The sequence below is a fragment of the Mesocricetus auratus genome, unplaced genomic scaffold (assembly GCF_017639785.1).
Source record: "Mesocricetus auratus isolate SY011 unplaced genomic scaffold, BCM_Maur_2.0 Super-Scaffold_100676, whole genome shotgun sequence".
Lineage (NCBI taxonomy): Eukaryota > Metazoa > Chordata > Mammalia > Rodentia > Cricetidae > Mesocricetus > Mesocricetus auratus.
The window spans coordinates 14,932,036-14,954,190 of NW_024429266.1; the positions used below are offsets into that span (position 1 = coordinate 14,932,036).

General features: G+C 46.8%; 1 protein-coding gene across 2 annotated transcripts in view; it reads right to left on the bottom strand.

Moving 5' to 3' along the window:
• The window catches only part of Kif26b (kinesin family member 26B), a 393,085-nt gene that overhangs the window by 67,460 nt on the left and 303,470 nt on the right, over window positions 1-22,155 (bottom strand). For both annotated transcript variants that reach the window (XM_021231918.2, XM_013119200.3), the window contains one exon: window positions 2,275-2,481. In XM_021231918.2, coding sequence (XP_021087577.1) covers window positions 2,275-2,481 — 207 coding nt within the window. The remainder of the gene's footprint in view (window positions 1-2,274; window positions 2,482-22,155) is intronic.

The window sequence follows — 22,155 nt, forward strand, 5'->3', positions numbered from 1 at the left end:
TTCTAAGGCAGCAAGCGTTTCTAGGCCCTGGGCCCTGCCGTGTCCACAAACCCGGGCTAGCCTGCTGAACAATGTGGGACAACAGATGCAGGAAGGGTAAGACCCAGGCAAAGCTGCTCTGTGCACTTACCCATCCTGTGCCTTGAGGCCCAAGGGTGCTGAGTCTGTGGGGTTGGGCTGGCTGCCGCCAGTGGTGTCAGATTAACACTCATGGTGACATAATAGTAAAGACAGACAACGGCCATCGAGCACCTGCTGTCACGACAGCCCAATTAGGTGTACACATTTAGAATATAAGGACACTGCGACCCAGAGAGCAGAGTGACTTGCCCACTGACACACTGCTAGGAAACAGTGGCTAAAATGCTGACAGGTGGGAGATTGCTGTCCTGGGCAGGTGAATACAGTGAATGGAGGTGGTGGCATCCAGGGAGGATGTCTGCTGAGGACAAGAACGAAGATGACAAGGCTAACTTGTGGAGTCTCAGTTTCCTTGTCTGTACAGTGTGAACAGAATGAAAAATGTTCCCTTCTACCCGAAAGAATTCAAGGGAGAGCCCACGACTTAATGTACATGTAAGTTCTTAAAAAGCACAGAATTACATAGAAATGCATAGGGTTAGATACCTGAGGAAACCAGACATTAGGAAGTCTATGAAAGTGCAGCCTGCAGCTTCTTGAGCCTGGGTACCAAGTGGGAAATGTAAACAAAGACTAGCAATAAAAATGGCTCCTCTTTTTTTTCCTGGAATAAATCTAAAACTCATTAATAGTCCAGGTTTAATTTAGGGTGTGCTTTGGAATCCTTACAATTCCCCCAGATAGCTTTTGGAAAGTTTTACCCCTGTTAATTAAATTATTTGTAGGACATTTATTAGCCCTGGTGTCAGGTTTAAATTACTGAACCCATTGGGTGGTACGACATAAAAATTGAAATGAACAGAGAAACTGCGAAACTTAGTCACAAAGGACCTTATCTTCCTATGATAAAACTTAAGAAGCAATGTTCAGCTTCCCAATGGATGGCGCCTACAAACACTATTGCCTGTTGGTGGAAGACTGGAGTTGTGTAAACACCAATAACCCCCACAATCACACATAATACATATTAACAGGCTGCAAACGTTAACCACTGGAGCTATGATCTTCAGGTCGGCTGCAGCCTTAACTATCATACTATGAAGAGTTTTGCATAAATCTTGGGAAGTCCTTGAAGTTTCTCAGAAAGTTATAGGTCTCTAGTGCCTATGCAGGCAAAAGGATGCCACCATCTGTCTATAACATGGTTTATTCACATAACAATATATGCATTGATTTGGGAAATTGAGGAGTGAACCCAGGGCTTGGTCATGCAGTAACATCTAACTGATATCACAAGCCCCCCAAGTCCACATTTCTCCACTAATCCTGACTGCAGGGTACACACCAACCTCAGTGTCCTAACTGAGCACTCATTTCCTCTCTGGGACTATAGTTCTGCTCTCCACTCCCCCTGGGTATGAGACATTGCCTGAATTTAATCCAGTTTTCTGAAACATTCCCCTTGTTCCATGGCAACCCAAACCCAGGCAAGAGTAGAGGTCTAATGGGTCAGTCATTAGCACTTTCTCCAGCTTTCCCCGTGACCTCCAGCTTTTCCTGTTTGCTGCTTTGTTTTTCTTCTCCCCAAGCATGAATTTTAAAATTGTGTGTGTGTGTGTGTGTGTGTGTACATGTCTCTGTGTGTGCGTGTGTGTACATGTCTCTGTGTGTGCAGGGGTATTCACATAAGTGAATATGTGTGGAGGCTAGAGGTTGATGTTGGGTATTCTCTCTCTATCTCTGTCTGTCTCTGTCTTTGTACCTCTGTCTCTCCCCATCTCACATCTCGCCCTGATCCTGGGGCTCATCCATTTGGCAAGACTGGCCAGTGAGCCCCCAAAGACCCTCTCTCTGCATCCCCTACAGCGTGTACCACCATGCATGACTTGTCCTGGGGATGCTGGGGATTCCAACCCAGCTCCTCATGGTTGTGTGGCAAACACTTTACCAAGTGAGCCATCTCTCTAGCCCTCCAAAGACATAACTTGTTGAAATCCCAGCACACCCAGTCCACCCAAGGAAACCACCACACCAGAAACTCAGATGAACGGGGGTATTCCAGGAAGCTCAGAATGACTTCCAAACACAATGATATGGATGAAGGAACTTGTCCATCAGAGCATCCCAGGAGACTCCCTCCCAGTTCGCACCCGTTAGCCAACACCACGTGGGCCTGGAGGGGGCTTCACCCACCTGAGAAGCATCTTGTGGGAAAACGGCATCAAAGGCAAACATCTTGGGGGGAACCTGGCTGCCTCTCTTCTGGAAGGCATTCTGACCTCCACACGTCAGGGGGTCATACAGGGTGACCTGCTTCTTCCGAGGGTCCACCTTCAGGAAAGAGCTGGATTCGGAGGTCTCTCGAGCTGATGCGGAACAGATGCGGAGCATGACTTTCACCTGTTGAAAACCAAAGACAGCAACAGCATGGCTCAGAGAGTGGGCTGCTTCATGATGGAGTGGTCTTCTGCACTCGGTGGTATAAATATCCGTGGCAGTTGTGAACTTTCTCATGATATATTACGGTGAAATACACAATGAATCAGCAAGCTAATCCTCACTGGGTCAGGGGAAGGATGGTTTATTTATAATTACCAGGTAGGATATTTTGATATGTCCATTACTTTAATGCAGAGAAGGCAACACTGTATTCTTTGTCTTCCTATTAATATAAATTAAAAATTAACTGTGCCCTGGTGGCCCAATTACATAGATGAAAAGCTAATCTGGACTGTCAGGCTATAGGGGCTGGTGCAGTTCCCTTGAAGCCTAAAGATCAATAAACCATGCACATAAAAGTTAGCTTCGTAATTTACTTCCCAGCTCGGCTCATCAAGGCTCTGGGAGACAAAAATCCACAGTTATTAGTGTCATCATTAAAGCCCCATGCAACCGCCTGTTTTTAATGGCCAGCATTTGAAATGCATTCCAAGGGGCAAGTATGATAAAAGATTGGTTTGCAACATGTTATCTGAGATCCCATTACATGAACACGGAGAAGCTTCATTTGGGGGGATGGTAGCGTGTCTTGTTGGAATCAGAAGGCAGTACATGCTAACCCACCTTCAAAGTCACAGAACATAAGCATCTCTAGTGCTTATGACCAGTTCAGCTCCACCCCATGGATGAGGACCGTGGCATTCATGGAAACAGACCACCTGCTTTGTAGTCGTAAGTTGGGCAGAAATCAAGCAGAAGGCTAGCAGCGATCTGGAGGCTACAGTCCTAGGAGAAGGATTTAGCTCTGTGCCCGGCTATTTTTTTTACTATGTTGTTTATTCAGTCCAGCATGTAATGGGCGCTTTCTTCGAGTATCCACTATATGCTGAGCACTGTGCTAGGCATGAAGGGCACATAAAACATAGGGTGGGGCAGATAGCTGCAGAGACAGGTGATTTTAGTAATACAATGTGGCAAATAGTGAATGCCCAAGGAGGCATTTTTCCACTCTCGCCCTCTTTGTCTGACTAACTATTTCGACTGATGAAACTCCTATCATGATTACAATTTGTTTTTCATGTGTGTGTGTGCTGAACACACACATGGGTTCCCATGTATGTGAGTACAAGTGTACATGGTTGTACGTGTGCATATGTGCATGGCCAAAGGTTGATCTTGAGAGTCTTCCTCAATCACTCTCCACCATATTTATTGATGAAGGGTCTATCATTTGAGTCCAGAACTTGGAAATTAGACTACTTGCTCCAGGGATCCCCTATCTCTGCCTTCCATATGCTGGATAACAGGAGGGGCTCCATGTCCACCTAAAATTTACCTGGGTGCAGGGAGCAGAAACTCTTGTACTCAAGTTTTCATGGAAAGTTCTTTACTGTTCTAAGCATCTCCCAAGCCCCTGTTCATCCACATTTTAATAAAACATTTTAAACATACTGAAATGTTCATGAAAAAAATACATATCATACTCAGTAAACTGAGGTCTCAGTCCTGTTTGCTGAGGCCTGGGGACTAAAATTCAGTGTATGAAGCTTAACCATGAATAATTCCAAGGGTACCAGGCTCATCAGATGTCTGGTGCCATACCCTGCCCATGATTCTCTTTATAGTCACCATACTCCAGTGTGGAATGGAGGCCAGGTGTTATGGTGAAAAGATGCGGTTGGCCGCCCAGGGTTAAAACTGTGTTTCTCCTATGTGAGGCCAGAAAATACTTACTGACATTTGGAGGTGAGGGGCTGTGTTATATACAAGACCTGTGCCATCATCTACATGATCTTATTTAGTCTCCCTGTTGACCCAGATTATGGGCACACTTGTCCATATTTTACGGTGGAGGAAATGGATATCACACACTGTTGGACTATAGCTTCATTTTGTCTCTGTAATAAAACATTCTGCCCCAAAGAAACTTTGGCTTACACTTTCTGGTCACAGTCCACCATTGACGGAAGTAAAGGCAGGAAATTGAAGCCAGAACTTTGGAGGAACACTGCTGATCGCTCTCTGAATCACTTGTTGGCTCATGCTTAGCGAGCTTTCATGTATAACCCAGGACATCCTGCCTAGGGATGGTACCACCCACGGTGGGCTAGGCCCTTCTGCATCAATTAATAATCCATTACAGACATGCCCACAGACCAACCTGATAAAGATACTCAATTGAGTGGGTGAGTCTAGGCTGAATCAAGTTGACAGCTAAAACTAACAAGGACTGGGTCAGTCCTACCATCCATGGCTACAGCCTTGGATGGTAGGACAGGCCCAGACTTACTAGAGCCCCATGTTTTCTCCTTCCAGCTTCTGCCTCCCATGGTCAAGCTTCTTGGAGTCTGACTTTGCCCATCTGTATGGTAACAATGCCTGCCTACCAAAACTGTTGTGGGACTTGCATGAGTTGCTGTGTGAGGTGCTACGCATGTAACAGAGTATACAGAAGATTCAACTCCTGTTCTCCCAATGCTTGTTCCCTTTGCCTGACTTCCTCTGGCCCTTGATAGACTATTATTTTCCAATGATGATGCTGATGGTAAAACTACACAATGCCTTGACCTGGTTTCTGGGTACCATGTTACACAAAGAGGACCCCAGGACAGATGCTGCAGATATGGATAGTTAGTAAGCACAGATATGACCAGGATCCTACCAGGTCAGCAACTTCAAGTCCAACAGCCACTGTGTACTGGACAATACCCACTATGATTACCTATCTGCCATTGGGGCACGCCCTTGATTCCCATCACTCTCTATAGCCTGATCTTAACTGCACTCATGAACAGGTTTGGTCTAGTTACACCGCAGTATGCTACAAGCAGGTATCCACACAGCTACTTCTGAATGGTGACTGGGCCCCCAGGCTTCCTGTGAGCGCCTCTTCCCCATCTAGCTATGAACCACTCAAGTCAAGGATGCTGCAACTCCAGGCAGAACTGATGGAGTCCCAAGGCCCACTGCTTTTCTGTTTTGCAATTTTGCATGTCATCTCTAGGTAGCTAGAGGTGCTGGCTGTGAGATGTGAGCTAGGCTAGGCAAAGCCCACGTGGAGAGAAGGCAGGCGAGCACTGACTCAGTCAGCCATATGAACGGGAAGCATATGCCTGCATCTTAAGGAAGCACACGGCCCCTTTTCTCCAGATGAGCCAGAGACCCAGCCTTATGTCTAGCTAAGGAGACACGCGGTTCTTTAAAATCCCATTGAACTCGGAGCTAGGGAAACGGCCACACTTCATTCTTTTCTCTGCAGCTCGTTTAAATAAATGGAGGATTTTCCCCCTTCTAGGAAGGAAATTGGGTTTTTCTGCTTCGCCTCCTTTTTGTCATTATTCCTTTAGTCCTGCACTCCACTTTCGGCTTAATCCTCTGTAATTAAGGAGCTTAGGAGACACCACTTATGATCAAGAAAGTTCCTCAGACTTCTTGCCAGGAGCCCTTGCTTTTGTTGCAAACACTGTTAGATTCTTGGCAACGTGTTCGACCCTGCCCTCCACCCTGCTCCTCCTGGAGAGCAGGAGCTGCCATACACATTCAGAGACTAGCTCAACTCTCAGGGTTAAGAGCACAGTCACTCCCAAGAGTGGACCTGGGACAATGGCGTCCGACAGCTAAAGGGACAGTCTGAGTGGAGGAAGGGAGGGGCAGACACCCAGAGGCGGGAGACTGTCAGTGTGGACCAAAGCCCTCTCTGCTTGGGAGCCACTTGGCCTCATTTGTCTAATTGCTCAGTGGTGGGTGCAAGACAGCTGTTGCTCGGGGGCAGCCATTGTCTTTATGTGTTGCTCATTAATCTTTTCAGCACTTCCAGGTGGATGGCATCCTGAGGCTGGAGAGAACGGGGTTGTGAGACACTCATTGAGACGAGCTTACATCACTCTCCCAAGTTGCACACACCCTTCATCAAAGAGGAGGTGACAGCCGACTGCCACCCGTCTTATTGAAGGCCGAGGAGTGGGCGATCGCTTGCCGCCGCTGGCCCATATGGTCCTGGTCAGCAGACACTGTGCTGGTCCCCAGTCATCACGGCACAGACCCAGTGAGACTCTTTGTTGTCTGTTTCTCTCCCTAGAAGCTGTCAGCCTGGAGGGCTGGGTTCAGCTGTAACACTCCAGAGGACTCTGGGCAGGCTGACCGTTCCAAGGGTCCCTCACCAATCAGAAAGGCAATAAGGGGCAAAATCCCCTGTGTTCACTTTCATGTGGGAGCTCACTAAAGTTCTTTATGTGAGCACCTATGGTGAGAGCCCTTCAAGGATGTGTGCAAGACCAGGGACTGCTCAGCTCCTTGGCTGTAATCAACACTGAGTAAGAAGATCATTTTCCTACTCAGGGTCACAGCGTATAGCATTCGATGGACTGCGACATCTTTCTAATCCTTTACACCTCCTTATTCTAATTCCTTTAACACAGAATTAGAAATTAACAGTTTCAGGAGAAACTGGCCGAGGTGTAGACACAGCAGCTGATGAAGTTGACATATAGAAACTTCCCCCAAAGGAAACAAAGACAAACTGAACAGACTCCTTAGTGAGGTGTGTTGATACACGCTTGCAATTCTAGTACTCTGGGGGCAGGGGAGTGCTGAAAATCTGAGGCCAGCCTGACTTGCATGACTAAGGCCATGCAGTGAGACTCAGCCTCAAAAACAATAAGCTGCTCAAACGCCACCACAGGAAAAATGGCGAGAAGAGGAAAGACGCCAGATGAGGATCTAAACGCAAAGGTTGCTGGGTATTTCAGTGGTCAGCCGCTTGCCTAACAAGCAAGGCCTACAACACACATGCATATGCATGCAAGCAAGCACTCACGCACGCACACATACAAAGGAGTTATCATTTTAGACAACACAACCGAACCACAGAGCTGGGCAGTAGCTAACTCCAACCTAGGGTCCAGTTTTCTCCACACTGGTGCAAACGGCAGGGATGGGATGCCAGGATTCCTTGTGGAAGCAGGTGACAGGGATACTGACCATGCTGCTCTCGGCCTCACATGTGGGTTGAAGGCTGAGCTAAGGAGGCCAGCCCCTGCTTAGAGAAAGGAGGTGGAGGTCATGGTGTCCTTGGGATCGGGAGGCCTTTCCTGGGTCCACCCTGTTTTAGGTAAGATCCAGCTATGAGAAGCTCATTGTTTTTAATGGAAACCTGTCATTCCTCACAGACACAGGCTTATGGGCACAGAGCAAACCAGGAGTGGAACTGGGTTCTCACTTGGGTATCATCACCAAGGCATGGTGTGTGGGCCTTGGCATCCTAAGCCTTGAGATAGACCTTCTGTGCTACCACAGACACATGGGGAGATGAAAGACATAAAAACTGCTTATAAAGTAGCACACAGAATAGTGCAGACAGCTTCCCACACCTGCCATGTCCATCTGCATTCACCTAACCACGAACTGGGAAGACGCAGGAAAAGGACCCATGTGTCCTAAACATCTAGATTTCTTCCCTTGTCATCAATTCCCGAATGCTACAGTATCACATGTACACAGTAACCATCTACACAGAAGGTGCATGGTGCTATACTATAATCAATGTTCAGGAGGATTGCATACGCTATGTGTAAACAATGTGTCATTTTATTTATGGGACTTGAGCATCCACACTATAGAATATGCAGGGGTCCCTGGGCTCAGTCACCCAGAGACACTGAGAGATGGCTGTATTATCTTCAGAAGGAAGGTGGAAATTCAAGGATTGGGGTGAGGGAGGTAATAGGTTCCTTTTCCTCAGATCTACTGCTATAAAATAGACTATGCACATCAAATTAACACCGGATGGGACTGGGGCAATGCCTCAGTGAATAAAAGCACTTGCTAGGCAAGTATGAGGACCTGAGTTCAAATCCCCAGCACCATGTTTAAAAAGTCAGGCATGATGGTTTGTTCCTGTAACTCCAGTGATAGTGCACGGCAGGGGTAGGGTTGGGTCATAGAACTGGAAAACTCTATAGCTCACTGTCTGGTCAGCCTAGCCTGAGTCAACTTTTGGCCTCTGTGCACTTGTACACCTACCCCCCATGTGCACACCCCCTCCACCACATGAAAATATTATAAAGCAAAGTTAAGCACATGCACATGCACGTGCACACACACACACACAGAGAGAGAGAGAGAGAGAGAGAGAGAGAGATGCAATGAAAATGATTTCTCTCCTTCCTCCTGTCAAAACTACATTATTTTTTCAGGTGAGTAATCCATACAAGGTTTGATCTGAGCACCTAAAGGCTAAATGAGGTATTTCATATGCTTTATGCCTTTCTTCTCTGTCTTGGTCAGACAATAGGATGGGTGGGCTCACCCTATGTGATCACAGTGTCTTTGTCACATTCTGACGACACTGAAGAGACGGGAGATCTGCACAGTGCACACCCCCAGTGTATTCTTCTCATCACGCACAGAGTCTGTTATATCAAGAGACCAAGCAACCCTCCACAGCCATCCATGACAATCTGACAAACACATGGTAAAGACCTTGATGAAGTGCCTGCTTCTAGAAGCTCACTGCATGAGATTCAGTATACAATTTCCCAGCTATTATTTAAAGAGCCCATTTCTCCTTAAATATCATAATGAAAGATTATATTGCTAGCGTGACAAGGGGTGCTGTTATTCACAAATATGAGTTTCTTTTCTTTAATTTATTCAGGGTATCTCCTTAGCTTTATAGATGGCAGGTGATGACATTAAAGTAAATTAAAATCAGGTTTTACACAAGATGAAAGTTTATATACTTCCCTGATAAAATTCCTAAAAGTGATATGAAATTTGTTCTTTTTGTTCTCCGTGTGTGTCTGTGTGTCTGTGCAGCCATGACTACAGAGAACACGGGAGGATGTCAGGTGTCTTCTCAATCACTCTGCCTTGTTCTCTTGAGACAAGGGCTTTCACTGAACCCACTGCTGTCATTTTTCAGCTAGCCTGGTAGCCATGAGGTCCCAGTGATTCTCCTGTCTCTACTCCCGCACCACAGCACGTAGGTTACAGGCATGTGTGGCCACACCCAGCTTTTCTACAGGTAACAGGGATCTGAACTCAGGTCGCCATGCTTTTGTAGCCAGCACTCTCTTGGGCCCTGAAATGGCTTTCCCTGGAAGCAGGTCGCTATGGTTTCATGAGACTGAAAGATTTGAGAAGAATGGACGAGAACAAGAGGGTCCTGTTGGACTTAGTAAGGCTTGTAGGTTTCTAATAACTCCAACACTAGCAAAAGCAGGGGAGAAGTGAGACCACTGTACTCCCGGAGTTAGAGCTCATAGCAATATCTCACAGCGGCAGTGTTCCATCGAAGCATAGTCACCGTTGCAGGATTGCAGAGCCACATCAAAAGAGACCTCGGAGATTGGAAGCACGGTTCAGTTGTGTGTTACAGAACCTGTTGGCTTGAGTTTCTTTGCATAAAAATGTAGTGTCGTCCTTCATGAAATGTCCGGGGGTGGGGGTGGGGGGCTGCTTATCTACCTGGAGAAAGTCCAGTTCCATGCGACATGTTTGGAAGGTGGAGGCTGAGACACACTCAAGCTTGCTTACCATGGGACAGTCTGTTGTGTTGACAAGAACAAGTCAGTACCAGCACCCTTGCTATGACTTCTTTGCAAGTGTATCTAAGGTTCTTATCTGCCTCCATGTGTTTTCCCCATAGCAGCTCTGCCAAGGAATTACCACTGCCATTGTAATTACCATCGTCCTTAGCTCTGTAGCAGGAATCCTGGCCCAGGTACTCCAGTGACTTGCCCAAAGCCAAGTGCCTGGCTGTGGCCTTGACCTGCTTCTCTTCCAGGATGCATGCAGAGCTGAAGCACCCTTGAGGACATGGTCGGGGGCTGGTGGGTTCCTTCTCCGGGGACTGGGCTTTTCAGAGGTAACATGAGGTTAGTTTGTGTGGTGCCAGACAGTAAGAAACAAACAGGCGTGTCATTAGAGGGAGATTTACACTATTAAATGGCAGGCAGGGGAAGGTGACAAGTGGGGACCCAATAAAGCTAAGTGTGAGGGAGCATGTGAGAGACCAGAAAATGGAGCCTGCTAATGAGATGTACTCAATAAAGGAGTGCTTTGGGGAGTGGGGGGGGGGGCTAGAAGATTCCATAAAGCTCTCCATCAGCCAGCATCTGTCACCAGGCAAGCCCAAGCAGAGACTGTGAAACATGGTGTGGGGGTGGGGGTGGGGGGCTTTGCCTGTGAAGCACTGCTAATGGCTGGCAGCTTTGGGAACAGAGTCCCTCACACCAATTAGTAGGCTTGGGCGAGAGCAGGCCATGCAGCTGAGGACGGAGACAGACACATATCAGGGGCCAGTCTGTCAGAAAGGACTGGAACTCTGACAGTAGCCTATTTAGAGGACACCCCAACCCTTAGCTCATCCTGTTCAGGAAGCCTATTTTAAATGGATGAGCCAGCGTTGACACCCTACGACAGTCATCTTCGGGCCTGGTGGAGGTGGGCTGCGCGATGCCGAGTTTTCCCTGGAAGATGTTCACTGTCAGTTTCCTCCCTGTGATTTCCGTGACACAGAGCTAGGTGCCTGGGGCACAGGCTGTGGAGAAGGGCTCAGAGTCTGAGATCTAGGTCATTTGCTGATGTGTGTCTGTGGACAAGAGATTTAACCTCTCCTCTTTGGTGCCTGGTATGTAAACGGCACAGTAAGGATGCTAGCCTGGTAAGGTACTGTGACTATTATGGAGCCAATGGCTACGGAGTACACATTTGGTACCATTAATCATTATTACCTCTCAGCCATTCCTGAGATAACTGGACCACTGAAGAGACCATGAACTTTGAAGTTAGACAGATTCTGGCTCTTGGTAGCCATGCGATAACCAATATATTGTTTAATAGTCTCCCCATCTCTAAATGGAGATTATAGTCCCGTTAGAAACTAGTTAATGGCTGAACATATTCAGGCATAATGTCACAAACAGCCAAATTCTTAGGTTGTTTTCCATAAAAAGACTTCCAGAATCCATTCAAGGATACCTTGAAACTTCATTTTCAAGAATGGGCACAAGCAGAAGGAGCCAGGCCCTTGCCTTTCAACAACGAAGGCTGAAATGTCCTGTGCAGAATGTGATAACCACCCAGGAGCACACAATGGGAGGAGGCAAGAGTAGCCAGGATAACCTATGGGGGCTTCTCCCTGGAGAACACTGAGTCTCCTAAATAGCCATTATTTGCCTGTACCTCTTTATTGGGAACCTTGTGAGATTTTCCCCATCTACACTGGTGTTATCATTGTACAGTTCTTGTTTAGGAAACCATATTGTTAGGAATTCATGAGCCCACCCAATATTTATAGGAGCAAAGTTAAGCCTGGGACTTCCCTCCCCACCCTCCTCTGTTTCTTACCTGATTTTTAATAAATACTGGCTGATAATGATTAGAGATTTTCTGAACATTACGTAGAAAAGAGACCATTGCCAGAAATAAGAAATACCCAGTGGTGCAAGTTTCTAATCTCAGCTACTTGGGAGGCTGAGGCAGGAGGATTGCAAATTCAAGGTGTGATTGGGCTATAGAGTGAGTTCATGGTCGTTCTCCACAACTTAGTGAGTAAGATCCTGTCTCAAAAGGAATAGGGAAAGGTAGCACTGTACTCAGCTGTACAGTGCTTACCTAGGTGTGAAAGGCACTGGGTTTAATCTCTAACAATTAAACACACACACACACACACACACACACACACACACACACACACAGAAGGAGTTTTTGAGAGAGACAACAATGGTCACTTCCTAGAGTTATATTGCTTTCAGATATACCCAGCTTAGGCTTTTGGCATTTATATCCATAAAAGGCCCGTTCCCCACCAATGCTAATGTTACCACTGAGGTACATGGCAGATCTGTTGCTGCACAAGCAGGTCTTAAGAAGCGCTGTGTCTGCTGAGGCAGCCTGGGCTGCCATTGGAGATCTGCTGTTTGACATGGAAAGCAACAGGCAGGACAAAGGGAAGGCTATTTTTCCTTTTGAAACCCTCTATGTAAAAAATGGTAGACCTCAGTTTGCTACAGGACACTTGCTTTGCTGTCTCTAGTACCTCACTGCTGGGTTCTCATTGCTTCTGGCCTTTGACCTAGAGAAACAAATTCTATGATAAATAATTTATCTAAAATAAAAATGTCAGCACCCACGATCACATAATTATTTGGTATAAATCTTTCTTGCAGGTACGTCTTTAGTCCATTTGCTTTATGAATCCATCTTAGAACAATATCCACTCTTGTTCCCAGGCTTTATTGCATGGGTAGCTTCCAGGAGACAATCTTGTTCCCGATAGTAGCATGAATGAATGATAGCTGCACAGGACCTGGTGTTGCACCGGTAGGAGGGGAAATTCATCTGGCTTCTACAGGCTGCCTGGAGACAAAGAGCAGGGAACATAGCATGAAACCCACTCGGTTTATCATCTCCAGACTTGTGGCAGAGAGTAAATAGGCTTCTGTCTCAGGCTTGCTGGGAGGCTGGGATCCAGAAGGGCTAGGGAGTGTTCCCTTAAAAGGTCAGGGGCATGTGTGTTCACAGGGGTTCTGTCTCTGGAGCCTGGAGGAAGAGAGAAACAGGAACTGTCCCAGGAGGAACGATATCAGAGGCAACCTCGAGGTCAAGAGGGCAGAACCTGGAATCATCTCACCCCAAGATTTGGGTTCTAGACAAATATGGTGTCCATTGAAACCTGACATACACCCAACGGATCCCCGAGCTCGACAGTCTCGTGTCCACTCTGACATGGAAGGGGCAAGAACAAAGAAAGCAGGCCGCGTCTGGCTCCAAGATCCCTGTTCCTCGACAGGTCTGGAGTTTCAACGGTAAGGAAGAGTAAGAAAGTCTAGTAACGAGCCATGGTTACCCCAATTCTTTCTCCTCCAGTGCCTGGCAGGAAAGTCACACATTCAGAACTGTACACGTCCCATCCACTAAAGCACAGACTGGTCACACGGCTCTGCACAGCACCAATGACACAAGGGAAGGGGACATTAAGAGTTTTCTCTATTTTTGAGTTTCCATCTCAGAACTAAGACAACTCCAATTCTCAGATTAGCCCCAGCAAGCCTCAGACTTACCGCTCTGCCATCATGTTGGAAGGGATAATATGGGGGCAGGGAGGACCAGCATGCTGGTGAGAAGAGCTGAGTGAACCTCAGCTGGAAGATAGAGTGTGCGCCACTGTGACTCTCCCGTCAGCTCCCCAGGGGCCAGCTTCTGATCCCTGTAATTCCCTCACCCCACCCCCTGTGCCTTGGCAGAGGAACCCTTGCTGGCAGCAGGAGACGAGTACAAAGCTCACAGCAGGTTCTAATACGGAAAGTCTATTTCCCGGCTTTCCTTTAACTATGTGTGTGGGAGATCCGCTAGAGACAAGGGAGGGAAGCACCTAGTAAGCGTGCTGTTTGCTTAATCATGGTCTGCCCCTCACCCCCTGTGTTTGCTAAGATCCAAAGCTAACAGCGATAACACAGAATTCAATTACCACCCTGCTACCTACAGTGACAATCCTCCTCACCTAGAAGGCTGAGCCCATGGAGCGTTCCCTCTGCCACTGACAGGGTTTGGAAACCTCAAATGAAAGGTAGTCAGCTAAAATTGGAGAATTCCAGAGCCTTCCTAGCACCCAGGGTTTGAAGGAAATGTCAGAAGCAACTGTTCCCAGAGGGCACTGATGATCTATAGTCACGATAGGCATACTAACCCTAAGCCTGAATACTAACTTCCTTGGCAAGTCCTTCTGCCCTGCACAGAGCCAGCTTCCTCAAAGAGCAGGATGCAGATGGAGATGGAGGCTGTATCCACTCACTTCTGCCAGGGACACAGTGAAGCAGTGCGACTTGAAGGAGAGGCAGGGTCCTGTCTGTGCATGATAGTACACACCTCCAGGAGCCATGATGTCTCTGTCTGTGGAGCAATGCTAACAAGGCCATGGGTTTCCTCCCCGTTTGAGCAGTTATGCAGGTAATGGTCAAAGTGTGCAGCTTATACTTTTAAAGCACAGGATTCGAATGTGAGGACTGACTGATGAGTGTGTTCAAAGTCGGGGAGCAGACACAGTTGTGGAGTTAAGTCCCATGGAGATGCGTGTCTGGGTGCTAGTAGCAGCCGCATGTGACACAGTGTGGAGGATAACAAAGCAGTCAACGGAGAGATGAATAATTGTAAAACGCTGATGAACAGCCCATTCTCCTTTACCTAGGAAAGCTAAGTATGGCAAAATATTTAGATTCAAGGCAGGAACCCAGGACAGACCTGCTTCAGAGCACACAGGAAGAGAAAGTTGTTATGAGCAAATCCACAGGGTATAGGTGGCCCTAACCATAGCAACAGGCCTTGTTGATGGTAGCTAGCAAGCCAGTTGATAACCATCTCTTCTCCAGTGTGTGGGGGGGACAGTATCACTGGCTCCTCCATCGAGGGGCACCAGTAGGATGCTTCTCCACTTGGACTCTGCCCACTGGACTTGCATCATGGAAGGGCAGTAGACATACTTTTCACTCTGTCCACTTTTGGTAGGCATCTGCCTCAGGAACTGAACTCCTTAGAGAGACATGTTTGCTTAAGTAAACACAGGTGTCAGAAAACTGGTTTCATAGATGCACACAGGAAGATTCAAGTTTTTCTTACTGAAGAATGACTTTTTAAGGCTTCACCTCTGAGTTGGAAGATTGCTGGGTCCCCTTCTCAGTTTCTGATTCAGGCAGTTTTAAGTGGAGCCAGACAATGGGTATTGTTAGCCTGTTTCCACCCACACGTGGATTATGAGGCCATAGAGGCGTGTGGAGAACCATTGCCCATGAAGCCAGCCAGCCTCATCCCAAAGGACTCTGCTTTAAGCTCCACTGTCAATCAACACCATAAGGTCTGTGAGTGTTACATCCTTGGAAACAAAACTTATCAATGTTTCAGATCCAAGTACCTAAGGAAAGATGTTTTCTATGCAGGGCTCTGGGTGGGCTTAGAAGGAGGTACTTGTCCAGCATGCAGTCAGCCCTGGGCTCCCCGGCACTGCAGAACAGAGAGTTGTAGTAACTTGTCACTGCTCCCAGCTTTGCTTGAGGGGACCTGTGTGAAGCTAGGTTAAGTGTTATCACTTGAAGGTATGAACAAGCTCAGGAGCTTTCACCTTTATCATAATCGTCATCGTAATCATCATCGTCATCGTAATCATCATCATCGTCATCATTATTGAATGTCCCACAACAGAATCCAAACCAATTATTCCTATGGAGCCTTTTCTTTTTCTCTTTCTTTAAATAATCACTTATTTAAAGTTCTTACTAAAATGATACACAAAGGAAACCAATGTTAAAAGAAACTAACAACTGTTTGAGACTATTATTCCTCTTGATATTGAAATGATGTGTGTGTGTGAGTGTATGTGTATGAGAACACAAACTTTACTGTGTGCATGTGTGTATATGTGCAAAAAATTTGCACAAGGGTACATACAGTGAATGAATGTGTGTCCATGTGCGAGTATGTTTTGGATAATGTTTATATGATTTTATTTGACAAATTTTAGAATGGATGTGTATACATGGTTGAGTAGGATGGGATGATGATTAATCTTGGTTGTCAACTTGACTGCATCTGATGTTAACTAAACCATAAACCCTGGGCCACTCTTGTGAGGTAGTTTCTTTAGTCAGATCATTTGAAGCAGGAAGACCCATCCTGGACATCACTCTCTGGCAGCCGCCTGGATAAAAGGACATGGCAGAAGGAGACTGGTTTTGTCTTCTTGTTCTCACTTTCTCTTGCAAAGTTCGCTATCCGGCTGCTGCAGCATTCCCTCTCCAGTATTAGAGTCTACTTCTTCAGGCCTCCAAGAGTAGTCTGAAGGTCAGTGGCTCTCAAGGCATCCTCGAGGCCTCCAGTGCCAGATTGGGATTGCAGAGAAGAAACTGCTGGATTCTCAGTCTCTTCCATGTGAGAGCCTACATATGAGACAGCCTATGTGGACTGCATCCTGGAAGGCAACCTAATAAATCCCATAAAATTATCTATCTTTCTATCTATCTATCTATCTATCTTTCTATCTATCTATCTATGGATATAGATATTCATTCTATCAGTTCTTTTTCTTTAGACTAATATGGATGTTCAATTTTTATTCCATGTGGAAAAAAAGATTTTAAAAGCAGGGGTCTTAGGATGATTTTACTCAGCCATAATTCCTCCAGACTGACATTTGAATTTGATGGAACCTGTCACTGAAAACATATGCTTCCCTGGCAGGGGCAGAGCAGACACAACATTATGCATTGTTGGATACATAAACACTGGCAACCAGCCAATGTGTCAACACTGAAAATAAAGACGATGTAACCCAGATCCATCTTGAGGCCCAACCAGGTACCAAGGATCTTATTAAGATAGTACCCATCTATGACATAATCCAGACACCAAAGAACCCTCAGGCACCACTGAAAGGGTTGCTGGTGACCCCCACTCAGAATGAACTGATCGGATAAACTTTCATTCGTGATAAGAAACATTCGTCTTTAAACATGGAGTATTGTAGTCTGTAATGACTTTTTCTCAGAAGGTATAGAAAGGAGTTGTGTGGGTGGGACCAGACAGCAGCAGGTAGCTTGTGCTGGAAATGTTTTCAGTGGGCTGAGTCCTGTGGCTGGTATTCATATTTGGTGATTACATACAGCAGTTAGGCTGCAAGTGAAACCCACACGTCCAAATTAATAAGACTGATGTGGGAGGGGACAGGAGCTTGCCACTTGTGCATCTTTGGAGCCTAATGTCACCGATGGTGCCTTTCACACCGTTGGCATTCAGTCCTGCAGGCTCAGAATCTTAGGTTCTTAACCTGGGAGTTAGAAAGCATGGCTGGAAGAGTCAGAAAGCGATCTTGCCTGGAAAGGTTCTGACGGTGAAAGGTGACTGGGGGGGGGGCTGAGGGATGAGTACTCTATAAATAACAGCACTTTAGATCCAAGACTGGCGGTGTTGTGAAGGCAGCGACTCTTTTATCTCTGTATCTCTAGGGGTGGTGACCTGGGAAGGACAGGGAGGTTCACTGGGTGAACATGGGATGGGAAGCCTGGAATTACAAGAGGTGAAGGTGAGTGAGTTCTGGGTGTGGCTCTGGCAGGTCTGCTTTAAGGAGACCGGGAACTTTCATACTTGGCCCCAGTTCAAGCACGTGGTTCAGATTCCATGGGTGTCCACAGACGGTGAGTCTCTGCTTTGCTCACAGCTGTCCTCTCGTGGGAGAGAGGTCACAAAGGAGGGCAGAATGGCTCCCCCAAATTTCAAGGAAGATGATTCAAGGAACAGGATGTAAGGCTAGCTGCGGCTCTGTGATCTGTGTGTTTGTCCTTCTTCCACACTGCCTGCTTGCAAAGAAGAAGCAGTACAGTGGCAGAAATCCTCTCTGTCAAGCCAGCCAATTGCATACAAATTGTACACAAAACAGATCTCGCCATGAATACATTTACGGCTGCCTTGGCAAGTTTTATGGAACTCTCTAGAGTCATTTTCCCCCTCATGTTCCTGTGGCTTAGCTCGCTGAAACATTTTAACACTTTAAAAAAATTCTAGGCTCTGATTAAGTATAAAGGACTTTTAATTTGAGATTAATGGTCTGATAGGGTGTAAAACAACTCAAAATTGTGTAAATTTGTATTTGGGGGATTTTTCCAAAATTGTGAATTATCAACTTGATGGATTGTAACAACTCCTTTGAAACTGTTCTGCTCTGCTATTCAAATCTTTAGTGGAGTTTATTGACAGGTTGACAAATACAATGGCCCCCTTGGTGGGCACACCATAAACTCACAACTTGTGTAGCTTTCTGCAAGCAGAACCTGCTAATCACTTGGCAGACTGAGGCGGGGTAGCATTAAGTGACATGAAATTTGCCATCCTTCTTCTTTGTGTGTCTGATAGATTTGACTTCCAGAGGCCATGAAGGTCCTTGTTCAAGTTTTGGTAGTGCACCAGCATATAGCTGTGGCCACTAGTACCGCAGTGTGGGAACAACTAATTTACTCCACCAGCTTAAGCGAGTTGCCCTCTGTGATATTTTCAGATAAAGTAGCTGAGGTCCAGAGAGGATACATCTACAAATCCAACAGTCAGACACATTGAGGACACCATTGCACTTATGACTTCCACCACAGAGATCCTCAGGAAAAACTGAATGAGATTGTGGACTCTCCAAAAGGAAGAGAAGGCTTCTAAGACTGAAACCCAGTTGGCCATCTTGCAAACAGAAGTGCCCCCTACACACACACACACACACACACACACACACACACACACACACACACACTGAATATTGGTCACGGAATGATTGCAGACACCTCCAAACAGAATGAGTGCATCCTTCCATCAGCCCTCTATCACGGATTTATCTACTCTCTACCAGGGAATCCCTCCTCTTCATCCTCCTCCTCCTCTTTCTCCTCCTCCTCCACCCCTCCTCCTCCTCCCTTTCCCCTTCCTTCCTCCTTTATTCCCCTTCTCCCCCTAGTCCTCCCCCTCCTCCTCCTCCCTCTCTTCCTTCTCCTCCTTCCCTGTCTCCATCTGTTTCTCTTTCTTCTCTTCCTTTAGACAGGGTCTAGCTATGTATTCCAGTCTGGCCTCAAATTCACAATTCTCCTGCCTCAGTCTACTGGGTGCTGGTGTGGCAATGTAACAGGAACCCTTAAAAAGCACACTTGAAAGAATTATAATTTCCCTAGAAATCCCATGGCATGAGTCTGAATGCCAGAGGAGCAGCCATCTCCTGGGAGGTGAGTGCTCAGCTCACCGTTCACATAAATCCACACACCCCTCCCTCCTGGCCTTTGTCCCATCTTTTCTATAAGTTGTCACTGCTGTGGGGAAGGCAGACAGAAGCTGGGGCATTTCCTCTCCTCAGTCCCCAAATTCCAAACAAGCCCTCTTCTTTACTGATTCCTGACTCCCAGCTTTCTTTGGGAAGGCAGCAAGCAAAACCAAGAAATTCTGGCCATTGAGATCACAGAATCTTGTATCTACTTTCATTGTTTTGGTGATTGATGATGAATCTTCAACAAAAGCTAGTGCTATTCTGATCAAAGGCAAAGCCACCGAAAGCTCCTGGTTTGAATTTGGGTGTGACCAGCCCAGGATGGGTATAGAGCCTGGTGACTATTCTTCAGACAGATCCCACTCATGTAGGTCTCCTAGGCATTAACGATGTGTCTGAAGAAACAGTGTTCCGAACAGTACTCCAGAGACCTACCCCTTGAATGCCATTGCCTCTGTGAGTTCGAGGCCAACCTGGTCAACATAGTAAGTTCCATTTCATCCAGGGCTGCATAGCAAGTCCAAACCCCAAAAAGTTAACACTTAGAAGTATATAGTTGTTTCTCTTCTCATGTGGAATCCGTATTTAATAACCCAGCTGGCAAGTGGGCCAACGTAATTACTGTGTCACTGTGTCCCACACAGCCACAACTGTCAGACGGAGGCAGCTGAGAAAGATGGTGTGCACTGAGTAAAACAGATGAAAGAAAATGAACCTAGGCTTTCTTCCTCCTGGGCCTGTGTCGCTCTAATGGCAGAACAAACCTCATGTTGTCAGTGCAGAGAGTATCTAGGATAGCCATGAGCAACTCTGCCCGCTATTGCAGCATGGCAGAACGAGGAGGGCGAGTGTGGAACGTGGTCTCGGGGCTTCTCTCCACAGGCGGTGTGGCCGGGCTCTGACAAGGAGATCCGAGAGTCAGGAAGCTAGCAGGGTTGTGCTGAGAGACTGACCTGACCTGTGGTGGTCACCGTCTCCTGTGCCCTCCCGATTCACTCTTTTCCATCCTCCTCGGTATCTAGGAAGGCAGCGATTCTGGACTCTGCTATTGCAAGTCCTGGGCTCTTAGTTTAGCCCTTTGGGTTTTCTACCCTATCCATACATTTATAAATAGCCCCTTTACCAACTTTGGGGCGACACCACTTTCTGATCCCGGATGCTTTGCGTTCTGCTTCCATGGGTTCGTGGGTGGTTATCTGATGTTCCCTTTACAGGCAGCGACTGCCCTTGGAGGAGAGAGAGGGAGGGGAAGACTCTGGTTTAGCCCACTGGTGAGTGGCAGAACGCGGGTGACGGAGTGGAGGCTGGGAAACCCCGTTCGGTCTGGCAGAGCTCTTTCCCACTGACAGCAGCTCTTCTCTGAGTGGGGTGGGCGGCTGAAGACTGACACCGGTTTTATTCCCAGACCCCCAGCTAGAAAAACACAGTGGAGGGCAATGAGGGCTTTTTGTGAAGCCTCAGTTACTATAGTGGCAGACAGTGTGGAAACCCTGCTTTTTCATCAAATGTTCCCTCAGTTGTGGCCATTCTCTGACAACAACAGCACAAAGCAGGGAATCACCTCAGACTGCTGTTAGTGAACATCAAGATTCCTTTTGACCCTCACTTGATGTTTCCTCCATATCCCCTACAACTTCCCAAATGAAGAAGTAAGAACTATTTATTCAATTAATTAACCATTCACTCATTTATTTTGTGAAAAGGCTCTAGAATGTTCTTTTCTAATCAGGTAGAAAATGGGACATTATGATCCATAGGCCAATGGCGGTGAATCAGTCTAATTTGTTTTTCCCCTGTGGATTATGACCTGGTGGCTGGGAAAGAAATAAAAGTCAGAAACACAGACAATACTGTTCATTCAAAGACTTATAAAAGGGAAGCAGGGCAGAAAAGGTTTAGGTGGAGTTTTCTAAAGCAGTGATTTATTAGAGTAAAACCAGTTTCTCCCTGTTGTTTTTCAGCTCAGAGGTTTTTCCTACCCAAAGTAACTTGGTATAAGAGTTCAGTTTGCTTCAGTAGGGCTGGTGTTCCTGGGACAAAAGACTCAGAGAGTTAAATAGGACCAGGCCAGTGTCGCTGCACAGCCATGGATAGCTCTGCAGACAGACATTGGTTAGAGCAGCCTCCCCACCCGAAGCCCCAAGGCTTTCCTCATCATCACCCAAAGAGGACAGAGGTTCACACCCGGCCCCAGAGTCTGGCTTAGCTTTCAACTCTTGGTGTCTCTGCTCTGAGGTCCCTGCTAACTCTTCTTGCCACAGTCCATCAGAAAAAACAGTGGGCCAGGCCCTCCCTGTTTGGCTCCTCATGCTCAGTGGCTTTACATGACCTCTAAACTGTGGCTGAGAGGAGGATGCAGTAGGGCCTTTGCATAAACTAGGCATTTGCTGTACTCCACCTTCGATTCAAGACTTCCTAGGAGAGGACTGAACTCAGTGAGCCATGATGCAGGTAGACCTTTTGCCCTGGGCTGATACTGAGAAGGTCAGCTTCCTCTGACAGCATGACATAAATCACCCATAGAAGCTGAGGCCCTGTGACTTGTCATGGCCTCTCCTGTGTTCTTTACCTCTGCCTAGCAGTACAGGGGACATGTGACAATGTCAGGGAATGCCTTTAATCTAAACTTGGTGGGTCCTACTGGCTTTGGGAGGGCAGATGCTAGACATGCCGTGGAACATTCTCCAAGACACAAAGCACTCCCCACCCCTGCCCAGTCACACAGTTACCTGGCTCAATACATTAACAGGGCCATCATTGAAAAGCCCTGCTTGGGATCTCTGCTTTCTCATATGCTAACATAAAAGCTTGAAATTATGTCATTAAAAAGCATTTCAGAGACTAGGTTC